We start from the raw sequence: 13,188 nt of genomic DNA, 5'->3' as shown, positions 1-13,188 counted from the left end.
AAAGGGTCAGTTGCACACCGACGGCAGAGCTTGGCAGCAAACTGACTTTTGAGATTCTCTGCTGCACTTCAAAACTGCAAAGGACTTGCAGGTCAAGATGACTTGGTGGCTGTATCAGTTCATTCTGGAGACCCTGGCAGAACAGGGAGCCCTGGGGAGCTGCGCTTTGGAGAGGGTCTCCAGCAGCCCACACCCAGTGATCTTGTTTAAAATGGTCTTGGTGCTTTATTCTTAGCCCCACCTCTGCCTCAACCTTCATTCTGTCAGCCTTTTCAAAGTTTGCAAAGGGATCTTCAGAGGAGAAAAACAGACTAGCAGCATTTAAAGTCTTACATCCTACCAGCATTTCTGCAAAACCTGGGCAGCATGAGGCTCTCACTTGGGGCTTGTGACATCAGTCTACTGATTTCACAACATGAACCCATGCCAAAGGTTGCAAGAAGAATTTCTTGCTTCACTGAAACATAGAATCACAGAATCAACCAGGTTGGAAAACACCTCAGAGATCATCAAGTCCAACCTATTACCTAATACCTTACACCTCCTGACAACTAAACCATGGCTCCAAGTGCCACATCCAATCCTTTCTTGAACACCTCCAGGGATGGTGACTCCACCACCTCCCTGGGCAGCACATTCCAATGGCCAGTTCAGGAGGAGACTTGATAGGGTGCTTGGTGCCATGGTTTAGTTGATTAGGTGGTGTTGGATGATAGGTTGGACATGATGATCTCAAAGGTCTCTTCCAACCTGGTCTATTCTATTCTATTCTACTCTATTCTATTCTAGGAAGAACTTTCTCCTCACCTCCAGCCTAAACTTCCCTGGTGCAGCTTGAGACTGTGTCCTCTTGTTCTGTTGCTGGTTGCCTGAAAGAAGAGTCCAATCCCCACCTGATTACAGCCTCCCTTCAGGTAGTTGTAGATATCAATAAGGTCTCCCCTGAGCCTCCTCCAGGCTAAACACCCCCAGCTCCCTCAGCCTCTCCTCACAGGGCTGTGCTCCAGACTTCTCCCCTGCCTTCTTGCCCTTCTCTGGACATGTTCAAGAGTCTCAATGTCCTTCTTAGATTTGTGTTGTGTTAAAAATATATTATCCCTCCTAGCAGTCAATGATTTGATCCAGTGCTGCATTCTACATGTGTAACCTCTCTGAGAGCATACAGTAGTTGCAAACACTATCAAAATCTTCAGCTCAAGCCCTGAAGTGACAACAAAGCTATGTTCCCATTATCTACAAGCAACCCACCGTTGTTGAACAGAATAATTACCAGCCCCCCAACCCTTACTTTCCAAGAAGCTGATTGACTGTTATTGCACATTGATGAGCGAACCGAGTGTCTACTCAGCAAGTTTGCTGATGACACCAAACTGTGAGGCTTGGTGGATACAGCTGAAGGCTGTGCAGCCACCTAGCAAGACTTGGACAGACTGAGAGCTGGGCACAGAGGAACCAAATGAGGTTCAGCAAGGATAAGTGCAGAGTCCTGCACATAGGAAGGAAGAATAAACTGCAGCAGTACAGGCTGGGAGATGATCTGCTGGGGAGCAGCCCTGTGGAGACTGACCTGGGAGACCTGGTGGACAAGTTCTGCATGGGACAGCAATCTGCCCTTGTGGCCAAGAAGGCCAGTGGGATCCTGGGATGCATTAAGAGGAGTGTGTCCAGCAGATTCAGGGAGGTTCTCCTCCCCCTCTACTCTGCCCTAGTGAGGCCTCACCTGGAATATTGCATCCAGTTCTGGGATCTGCTGGAGAGAGTCCAAGAGAGGGCTACAAGGATGATTAGGGGACTGTAGCGCTGCCTGATGAGGAGAGGCTGAGGGACCTGGGGCTTTTTAGTCTGGAAAAGAGATGACTTAGAGGGGCTTTAATAAATCTTTATAAATATCTGAGGGCTGGGGGTCAGGAGGGAGGGGACAGCCTCTGCTCAGTTGCACCCTGGGATAGGACAAGGACCAATAGATGTAAGCTGCAGTACAGGAGGTTCCATCTCAACACAAGGGGGAACTTCTTTACTGCAAACGTCACAGAGCGCTAGAACAGACTGCCCAGAGAGGTTGTGGAGTCTCCTTCTCTGGAGACTGTCAAGGCCCACATGGATTCATTCCTGTGTGACCTGAGCTAGATTGTATGGTCCTGCTCTGGCAGGTGGTTTGGACTCAATGATCTCTTTGGGTCCCTCCCAACCCCTGACATCCTGTGAGCCTGTGATCACACTAACATTTTATTCCATTTGATGCATTTCATTCTAAAATTAACTTGGATTCAAGACTGTGTGATAAACCATTAAGCAAAAATACAAACAACCAAACAAAAACACACACACACACACACAAAACCCAAACCCCAAACTGGGGGCAGAAGGAACAAAAGGAGAAGTCTCAAACATGAACGTTTTAAGTAGTGCCAGGCTGGCAGGAACAAAAAAAAATTGCTTAAAAAAGAAATATCAAATGGTTCCAATGGCTCTATTGAACCCCTAAAGCAATTTAGGAATTTGTTGCTCACAGACAATTAATCACATGCAGGCATGCCAGATGAGAACTATTGATTGCCCTTTTCCAAACCAGCAGCATTCAGACAGGAGACAGACAAATGCTCTGAGCAAGGGGAAGCATCTTCCTGCCTCAGCCTAGCATAGGTTTTAATCGTTCTTCACTAATGTGCATGACATTTTGCTGTTAATCTTTGGCAGAATTCTTGTTCTTCTTCTTTTTTTTTCCCCTTCTTTCTCCTTGGAGCTATACATAGGCAGGACACACTTTTCATTACCTTCACTCCAAGATCCTTCAGCAGCTCGGCTTCAAACTGCACCACATCATACGGCAAGCGGAACTGGGGGATTTCAGACGTACTACAAGAAAGGAAAATGCCTGTGAAATACTTCCAGCTATCAGGAGGAAAGGTTTGGGGTTGGGTTTTTTTTTCACCTGTTAAAAATTCAATACTTGTAGCACACCTCAGATAATTGTGATGCATGGGAATGGAAATGTGCTGAAACTTGATGGTTGGCTTTTTTTTCTCTGTCAGAGCAGCATTATTCAGCCAATGCTAAAGACATGGGACCAAGAGGCAACACAGAATCATAGAAACACTCAGGGTGGAAAAGCCCCTCAGGATCACCAAGTCCAACCCAGAACCCTACTCTACAAGGCTCACCCCTAAACCATAGCCCCAGGCACCACATCCAAACCACCTTTAAACACATCCAGGCTTGGGGACTCCATCACCTTCCTGAGCAGCACATTCCAATGCCTGACCACTCTTGATGGGAAAAAAATTCCTCCTAATGTCCAGTCAAAAATACCTTGAGGCCAAATCTGTCCATACTCATAGGTAACTATTCAACATATGTTAAGCTTGGGTCCAAAAGAGCTTCAGATCCATTCCTCTGGTTCACCAATAAGTAAGCTTAAGACAACCATTTAATAAAATGTATTATGTGTACTAAAAGCAAAGTGATCTTCTAGCAACCACCCATCATTAAGCTATCCAAAACTAATTACATTTCCCAAATACAGAATCACAGAAATGGCAGGGTTGGAAGGAACCTCAAGGATCATCCAGTTCCAGCCCTTCTGCCATGGGCAGGGACAACTTACACTACGGCAGATTGTTCACATCCAATTCGAATCTACCCATTTCTAGTTTTCTTCCATTACCCCCAGTCCTATCACTCCCTGACACCCTAAAAAGTCCCTCCCCAGCTTTCTTGTAGCCCCCTTCAGATACTGGAAGGCCACACGAAGGTCTCCTCAGAGCCTTCTCTTCTCCACACTGAACAGCCCTATCTCCCTCAGTCTGTCCTCATAGCAGAGCAGCTCCAGCCCTTTGATTGTGGCCCTTCTCTGGACATGTTCCAGCACCTTCATTTAATAGGGGCTCCAGAACTGGACACAGTGCTCCAGGTGGGGTCTCAGCAGAGCAGAGTAGGTGGGAGAATCACCTCCCTAGCCACATTTCTCTTGATACAGCCCAGGCTCTGGTTGGCTTTCTGGGCTGCAAGTGCACACTGCTGGCTCCTGTTGAGCTTCTCATCCATCATCACCTCCAAGTCCTTTTCTTCAGGGCTGCTGTCAAGCCAGTCCCTGCTTTGACCCAGACGCAGGACCTTGCACTTGGTCTTGTTGAACCTCATGAGGCTGTCATGGACCCATCTCTCCTGACTTCCTATGTATTCACATAGCTGACATAGCTGACTGCCTATGGATTAACACCTTGATAATTAGGTAGAATACTTCTGAACCTCACTGGCTAAAAATGCAAGCATTCAGTTCAACTTCTCCAGCATTGATTCTCTGTTTTTTCCAGAGCACTGAATAAGTATTTGACATTATGACATTATGGATCAAACTCATTAATGGTGTCAACTTTATTGATTTCAGTGATGCTCCATTGAGACATGGGAATGCATCAACCTTTTCCCTCACACTGCCTCTTTTTACTTTCTCTTTTGCAAAGACCTTAGCAGGAGTCTACCTTCAATGTGAAATTTAATCTTGGTGTTGCATGGATTAGTAGCCACTAGCCAGTTTCTGAAACACTTTGTCTTATGTAGAGGGACATCCACAAATGTACAAGATATGATCTCAGCCACTGTTACAGAGCTAAAAATTAATCTTCTAGTGCAGAGGACATAACAATATGCAAAGGTGAGCCAAGTATTTACCATACAGAAAACCTGCAAAGGTGCCTTCCTTTGTGTATCTACAGTTTGTGGCAGGCTGGGAACTGTAGGGGGGTTATTTCACTGCTATGAGATGGTTTATTAAATCTGCAAGTCCAGGCATACATGATGGATTTATTCACTGCCACCTTTATTTGCATTAGACAGTTCATGAGAGCATTCTAAATTTAAAATTCTCCATGAAATTGCTCTCTGTCTAAAGCATTTAAAACATCTTCCAGTTTCTTCACTCTGTGAGGCCACAAGTACTTAATCTTGTTTGAAAACTACTACAGACAGGAAAATGGTTCCTGACAATTTTCCTATGTGTTAATTTGATAATAAGTATTGCACTGTGGAATTTTAGAAGCCATATGGAAAGAACATAGGAGATAGGCACTAGATTTGCAATTAAAGCTTGCCTGCTTTAACTTGAATGTATAGTGGGCTGCACCAAGACAAGTGTGGCCACCAGCACCAGGGAAGTGATTCTCCCCACACACACACTCCACTCTGGTGAGACCCCACCTGGAACACTGTGTCCAGTTCTGGAGCCCATATTAAAAGGAGGATCTGGAGGTGCTAGAAAATGTCCAGAGAAGGGCTATGAGGATGATCAGAGGGCTGGAGCTCCTCTCCTAAGGAGACAGACTGAGGGAGTTGGGGTTGTTCAGTCTGGAGAAGAGAAGGCTCCAAGGAGACTGTGTTGTTACCTTCCAGTATCTTAAGGGAGCTACAGGAAAGCTGGGAAGGGAATTTTTAGGGTGTCAGGAAGTGATAGAACTGGGGGGAATAAAGCAAAACTAGAAATGGGTAGATTAAGATTGGATGTTAGGAAGAAGTTCTTCCCCATGAGCGTGGTGAGAAGAGGACACAGTCTCAAGCTGTGCCAGGGGAAGTTTAGGCTCAAGGTGAGGAGAAAGTTCTTCACAGAGAGAGTCATTAGCCATTGGAATGTGCTGCCCAGGGAGGTGGTGGAGTCACCATCTCCAGAGGTGTTCAGGAGGGGTTTGGACGTGGCAGTTGGTGCCATGGTTTAGTCATCAGGTCTGTGGACAGGATGGACTCGATGATCTTTGAGGTCTCTTCCAACCTTGGTGATTCTGTGATTCTGTGGTAGAAGCCTCATCCCTAGAGGTTTGTAAGGCCAGGATGGATGTGTCTGTGAGCAACCTGATATACTGTGAGGTATCCCTGCCCATGGCAGGAAGTTGGATCTAGATGTTTCTTGAGGTCCCTTCCAACCCTGACAGTGCTGTGATTCTGTAATCATTAAAGTAAAAGATAGTTTTTTTCAGATCTGAGATCTTTCTTCCTTTGGCAAAGGTAGAGGGACTGTGTATAAACTATGTTTGCCTAGCATTTCTCTTGCTATGCTTACTACAGCCACTGGGAACAATGCTTTGTTGTCATTGTTTCTTACCTCAAGCCACCAAAGTACTCCTGTTTCTCCAGTATGGTGATGTTCGAGTAGCCCAACCGAGCCAAGAAGGAAGCGCAACTCAAGCTTGCAGGTCCGGCACCCAGAAGAGCTATCTTCACACGATACACTTCAGGCATATCCTCTAGGGGAGGTAAGGAAGGGTTTCTAATCTGAGGAATATTCATTGCTTTGAACACCTGAAAAAGATTACATTCGACAGGTTAAACACTTCACATTCCCTCCTTAAATACTATTATGAGTAACGCGATGGAGGCTTCTGCTGGCACTGCCACATAGCATTGAGGTATTAGTGCAGATCGCTGCACAGCCTTACAGGGATTCCCAGCTGACATAACCTGGAGATGGTGCAAGTGCAGGGTTTGGTCTTTCCATGGTTCTTTTTAGATTAAAAGGACAAAAAATCAGATCTTTCGTTCTGTAAATTTTACCAGGATGCTGGAACCAGACTACCAGTAACAAACGTGCAACATAGACTCACTGAATTGTCAGGGTTCGAAGGGACCTCAAGGATCACCCAGTTCCAAACCCCCTGCCATGGGCAGGGACGCCAAACACAACATTAGGTTGCTCACAGCCACATCCAGCCTGGCCTGAAAAACCTCCAGGGATGAGGCTTCCACCACCTCCCTGGGCAACCTCTTCCAGAGTCTCACCACCCTCATGGGGAAAAGCTTCCTAATGTCTAATCTGAATCTACCCTCATCTAGTTTTGCTCCATTTCCCCCCAGTCCTATCACTCCCTGATACCCTAAAAAGCCCTCTTCAGATACTGGAAGGACACAATAAGGTGTCCTTGGAGCCTTCTCCACACTGAACAGCCCCAACTCTCTCAGTCTGTCCTCATAGCAAAGGAGCTTCATCCCTCTGCTCACCCTCGTGGCCCTTCTCTGGACTCATTCCAGCACCTCCATATCCTCCTTGTAACAGGGGCTCCAGAATTATGTATAAAGTCAGACACCTGGCAGAGAATCTCTGTAGCACCAAAAATTCCCTTCTAAACAATGTTCAGATTATTTTTACTCCTGGAAAAGTATTTCTGCAAACAATGCAAAGGGCTTTGACTCCAGAGGTATCTTGTGTGATCCTGGACAAATCACTTAGGGCATGACTCTTTAGAAGTCACAGGCAGTCAGCCTTTGATGGTTTTATGGCTTTTATTGGCAACTGCCTCTGGTATTCAAAGCTGTACTTTCAGAGGTAACCTGTTCTTTAGATGCCTCAGATAATTCTAATAGGACTTACTTCATATTAATTCCTCACCTCTTTCAGATGTTCTCTACTTTTTACTTGTGTGTTCAAAAGCTGTGGGTACACCTAAAAGTTAAACTGTTCTCCCTTGGCCTCAATTCTTCAGCTGTAAAATGCTGATGATCTGCTCCATTCTGTCTTGACTATTAAAAGCACTTTGGGATGGTCTCTGGCCACTGTGATCTCCTAATCTAGCTGCAATGTCACACAGTTTATTTCAGATTTGCATTTAATTGGTTCTTTGTTCAGGCACACAGGAAAGAGACTAAGGCAGAAATATTCCACACAGACTGAGCAAAACTTCACTGTCCTCATCATTTAGAGACCTTACAGCAGAAGGAATGGCAACTCTAGCTTGCATAATCCACACAAGGAAAAAGACTCACGGCCCCTGTAGGCTACTAAGCATTAGGAGCATGGAAGAGCATAGGATCCCAGGCTCACAGGATGTCAGGGGTTGGAATGGACCTCTGGAGATCATCCAGTCCAATGACCCTGCCAGATCAGGACCAGAGAATCTAGCACAGGTTGCACAGGAATGCATCCAGACAGGGCTTGAAAGTCTACAGAGAAGGAGACTCCACAACCTCTCTGGGCAGCCTGTTCCAGTGCTCTGGGACCTTCACAGTAAAGAAGTTCCTCTTCATGTTGGGGAGGAACCTCCTGTGCTGTAATTTATATCCACTGCGTCTTGTCCTGTCACAGGCTGCAACTGAGCAGAGCCTGTCCCCTCACTCTTGACCCCCAGCCCTCAGATACTGATAGACATTGATTAAATCCCCTCTCAGTCTCCTCCTCTCCAGACTCAACAGCCCCAGGGCTCTCAGCCTCTCCTCATCACGCAGTGCTCCAGTCCCTTCAGCATCCCTGTAGCCCTCCCTTGGACTCTCTCCAGCAGATCCCTGTCCCTCTTGAACTAGGGAGCCCAGAACTGGATGCAATATTCCAGTTGAGGCCTCACTAGGGCAGAGTAGAGGGGGAGGAGAACCTCCTGGATCAGCTGGACACACTCCCCTTAATGCACCCCAGGATCCTCTTGGCCTTATTTGCCCCTAGGGCACATTGCTGTGCCATGCAGAACTTGTACTCCACCAGGACTCCCAGGTCCTTCTCCACAGGGCTGCTCCCCAGCAGATCACCTTCCAGCCTGTACTGCTGCAGTTTATTCTTCCTTCCCAGGTGCAGGACTCTGCACTTGTATCTACACCTTTATTTCGCCGTAGGCATTAGGGGGAAAGCAGTTAACCCAAGGAGTGTATCTGTGTAGCAGAAGCACAGTATAACACTGAAAGGATACAAGAGCTCATTGCATTGGGATTCTCAGTCATACCACAAACACTTCAATGCTACACCTCAAAAACTTTCAGAAGACAGCATTGGTCCTCATTTAGTTCAAGGAAGAACTGCATTTCCTATGTCCTGGATAATCCTCTCAAATAAACACGCCCTCATTTGTCTTAATAAATACCATATTTAAGCCATTTCACAGAATACAGAATAAAGAATTAACCAGGTTGGAAAAGACCTCAGAGATCATCAAGTCCAACCTATCACCCAGCACCATCTAATCAACTAAACCATGGCACCAAGGGTCTTATCCAGTCTCTTTTTAAACACTTCCAGTGATGGTGACTCCACCACCTCCCCAGGCAGCACATTCCAATGGCCGATCTCTATTCCTGTGAAGAATTTCTTCCTCACACCCAGCCTAAACATCTCTAGAATAGAATAGAATAGAATAGAATAGAATAGAATAGAATAGACCTTGAGCCTAAACCTCCCCTGGTACAGCTTGAGACTGTGCCCTTTTGTTCTGGTGCTGGTTGCCTGGGAGAAGAGACCAATGAGTTTGCCAACAGTTTTTAATTTCATTAAAACTCAAGAAGAAAAGGGGTTTTCAAGTTAAACTTTGGCAATTCCACTCAGGAATAGAATCCTTCACTCCTATTTGGAATCAATGCTCATTTTTGTGCGTGCGCACTTGAGCGCCCAAGCTAAGTAAACCAATGATGAGCTCCTTCCCCTTCTCAACTCTCTACAGCACATTCCCCCAGTCTTTGTAAATTGGCACAGCCTTGTAACCAACTCTAAGAAGCAGGAGACAGGGAGTGATTAAAAAAAACCCACAAAACAGAACAAAACATTTAAACCTGACAATGGATAGAATATGGGCTGGCTTAATGTGGCTATTTATCGACTGCACAGGCTGAAAACCTTACATGGTGCTGTGAACCTGGGCTGTGATAACCATCATGCAAAAGGGTATCTCTAAAATGGCTGCTGTGTTACACTCTGCAAGTCTGCAGATGGCACCAAGTTGGGGGCAGGAGTTGATCTGTTAGAGGGTAGGAGAGCTCTGCAGAGTGACCTTGACAGGCTGGACACATAGGCAGAGTCCAAGGGCATGGGATTTAACACATCTAAGTGCCAGGTTCTAGACATTGGACACAACAACCCCATGCAGCGCTACAGGCTGGGGTCAGAGTGGCTGGAGAGCGGCCAGGCAGAGAGGGACCTAGGGATACTGGTTGATGGTAGTCTGAACATGAGCCAGCAGTGTGCCTAGGTGGCCAAGAAGGCCAATGGCATCCTGGCCTGCATCAGGAACAGTGTGGCCAGCAGGAGCAGGGAAGTCATTCTGCCCCTGTGCTCAGCACTGGTTAGGCCACACCTTGAGTCCTGTGTCCAGTTCTGGGCCCCTCCATTTAAGAAAGATATTGAGATGCTGGAAGATGTCCAGAGAAGGGCAACAAGGCTGGGGAGGGGTCTGGAGCACAGCCCTGTGAGGAGAGGCTGAGGGAGCTGGGGTTGCTTAGCATGGAGAAGAGGAGACTCAGGGGAAACCTTATTGCTCTCTACAACTACCTGAAGGGAGGTTGTAGCCAGGTGGGGGTTGGTCTCTTCTCCCAGGCAACCAGCACCAGAACAAGAGGACACAGTCTCAGCTGTGCAGGGGGAAGTTTAGGCTGGATGTTAGAATAGAAAGAAGTTCTTCACAGAAAGAGAGACTGGCCATAGGAATGGACTGCCCAGGGAAGTGGTGGGTTCAGCATCCCTGAAGGTGTTTAAGAAGAGACTGGATGAGGCACTTTGTGTCATGGTCTCCTTGATTAGATAGGGTTGGGTGATCAGTTGGACTTGCTGGTCATGGAGGTCTCTTCCAACCAGGCTGATTCTGTGATTCACACAGAAACAGCTTGAGTGACACCAAATTTCCACTGCAGTCTCCTGAAGCTGTTCTGGAAGGCTGCTCAGTAAGACAGATTTTGTCACTTTCCTATTGAAGGTGCCCATGGAGCACTGTGAACATGTGTGTGCTTAAGAAATCGACCACTGAAATAACTTCATTGTTAATTGCTTTATTTTATTTAGTTAACCTTATTATTTTATTACTGATAAGGTAACTATTTAATTTTATTTACTTAATGTTGTTATTTTATTACTGAAGAGTCAGATCCATCAGCTAAAGGTTATACTGAAGCACTGCCCCTCCTGCAGTGGGGCTGTTAAGCTTCAGAAGCCAAGCACTCACGCAGGGAATCCTAGTAGTTCAGGATGGATAGTCAACTTTAATTCTGCCTACTTGCAAATAGGATGGAAACTGTCTTCATGCAGCAGAGCCAGCTTGTGTGGCAGTATCTTGCCATCTGGAATTCAGAGGCAGCTCTACATATTAAGACTGGCAGGGTAACTGTGTGAAAACAGCAAACTGCTTTAATGCATTTCAAAAGCTTTCCCAGTCGCCTCATAGTGAAGTTTCCCTACATTGTAATTCACCTAATTAAGTACCACTGAATACTTCTGTACAAAGCCTTTAGTATGCAGACATGGCTGCCTTGGAAGGAAGTGTTCAATGCAACTCTTCTCTGCCCAGCCTGTGGGCAGGGTGTAGGTATCACAGTATCACAGTATCACTAAGGTTGGAAGAGACCTCAAGGATCATCGAGTCCAATCTGTCACCACAGACCTCATGACTAGACCATGGCACCAAGTGCCACATCCAATCCCCTCTTGAACACCTCCAGGGATGGTGACTCCACCACCTCCCTGGGCAGCACATTCCAATGGCTAACAACTCTCTCTGGGAAGAACTTACTCCTCACCTCAAGTCTAAACCTCCCCTGGTGCAGCTTGAGACTGTGTCCCCTTGTTCTGGTGCTGGTTGCCTGGGAGAAGAGACCAGCCCCTTCCTGGCTACAACCACCTTTCAGGTAGTTGTAGAGGGCAATAAGGTCTTCCCTGAGCCTCCTCTTTTCCAGGCTAAACAATCCCAGCTCCCTCAGCCTCTCCTCACAGGGCTGTGCTCAAGGCCTCTCCCCAGCCTTGTTTAACACTATTGCCTTTCTTGTCTACCCTCCCTTCAGACAGATGATTTCACTTTTGTTTGGATGAAGTTTTGCTTTTGTTTTGCAGTGCATTTTAACCAAGACTCATCCAGGAAAGTAAGACCAAATCATTAATTTTAAAGCTGAACCTCTCAGTGGAAAGACTCAGGTGTGTGACATGGCCCCCCACAACATCCTGCTCATCGAGTTGGAGAGAGACGGATTTGCTGGGAGGGCTGTTCAGTGGGTAAGGAATTGGCTGGATGGTCACATCCAGAGGATGGTGTTCAGTGGCTTGAAGTGCAGATGGAGAGCAGTGACAGTGGTGTCCCTCAGGGGTCTGTACTGGGACCTGTGCTGGTTAATATTTTTATCAATGACATAGAGATCAAGGCACCATCAGCAAATTTGCAGATGAAAACAAACAGAGGGACAGGAAGGCATCCAGAGAGACCTGGACAGGCTGGAGAGGTGGCCCAGGTGAACTTCATGAGGTTCACCAAGAGCAAGTGCAGGGTCCTGCACCTGGGCTAGGACAATCCTCACTGTCAGCACATGCTGGCAGAGGAGGTGATAGAAAGCAGCCTGAGCAGAGCCTGTCCCCTCCCTCTTGACACCCAGCCCTCAGATATTTATAAACATTTATTAAATCCCCTCTAAGTCTTCTCTTTTCCAGACTAAAAAGCCCCAGGTCCCTCAGCCTCTCCTCACCAGGAAGTGCTCCAGTCCCTTAATCATCCTTGCAGCCCTCTGCTGGACCCTCTCCAGCAGATAAGACACTGCATGCAAACACAAGTTTGCATCATGACTGCACAGCATTTCCTGCTTAAGTAAACTCCAGTGGTTTTAATTGCTGAGCATCTGATTCAGGTTTGATTTTCCTGGAACGTTTTAGCCAACTCATTTTTAGTTTGGTGGTTTGGGGTTTTTCCCCCCAAATGCAGGCAGGGAAAAGCTGCTTCTCCTCATACAATAAAATCCTGGTCCTTTTCATCACTACCTGACTCTAGTATTACATGTTTTAATGAAAAGATGTGACAACCAGGATAAATTAAAGTAATCCTCTTCAGTCACTTTTGATTTTTCTGATGAGATCTTTTTGTAAGAGGAAATCTGCTGTAGATACACTTCACCTATTTGCAGAATTCAGATAGGAGCAGATAGCTGTGTTCTAATTAACCTTCATTTGAAATGATCTTTAGACTACAGGATCACAAGGTCACAGGATGTTAGGGGTTGGAAGGGACCTCTGGAAATAATCCAGTCCAATCCCCCTGCCAGGGCTAGCTTCTGCTAGCACAGGTCACACAGGAACACATCTAGACAGGGCTGGAAAGTCTCCAGAGAAGGAAACTCCGCAACCTCTCTGGGCAGCCTGTTCCAGTGCTCTGGGACCTCTACAGCTCCTCCTCTTGTTAAGGTGGAACCTCCTGTGCTGCAATTTATAACCATTGCCCCCTGTCCTATCCCAGGGTGCAACTGAGCAGAGCCTGTCCCCTCCCT

General features: G+C 46.6%; 1 protein-coding gene across 1 annotated transcript in view; it reads right to left on the bottom strand.

Annotated features, from left to right (window-relative positions):
• The window catches only part of DPYD (dihydropyrimidine dehydrogenase), a 602,387-nt gene that overhangs the window by 398,476 nt on the left and 190,723 nt on the right, over positions 1–13,188 (bottom strand). The window contains exons 6-7 of the mRNA XM_054165155.1: positions 6,092–6,288; positions 2,775–2,856 (exon numbers count right to left, since the gene is read on the bottom strand). Coding sequence (XP_054021130.1) covers positions 2,775–2,856; positions 6,092–6,288 — 279 coding nt within the window. The remainder of the gene's footprint in view (positions 1–2,774; positions 2,857–6,091; positions 6,289–13,188) is intronic.

The sequence above is a fragment of the Dryobates pubescens genome, chromosome 11 (genome assembly GCF_014839835.1).
Source record: "Dryobates pubescens isolate bDryPub1 chromosome 11, bDryPub1.pri, whole genome shotgun sequence".
Classification (NCBI taxonomy): domain Eukaryota; kingdom Metazoa; phylum Chordata; class Aves; order Piciformes; family Picidae; genus Dryobates; species Dryobates pubescens.
The sequence above is the reverse complement of the archived record's forward strand: the minus strand, read 5'-3'. Positions and strand labels throughout refer to the sequence as shown.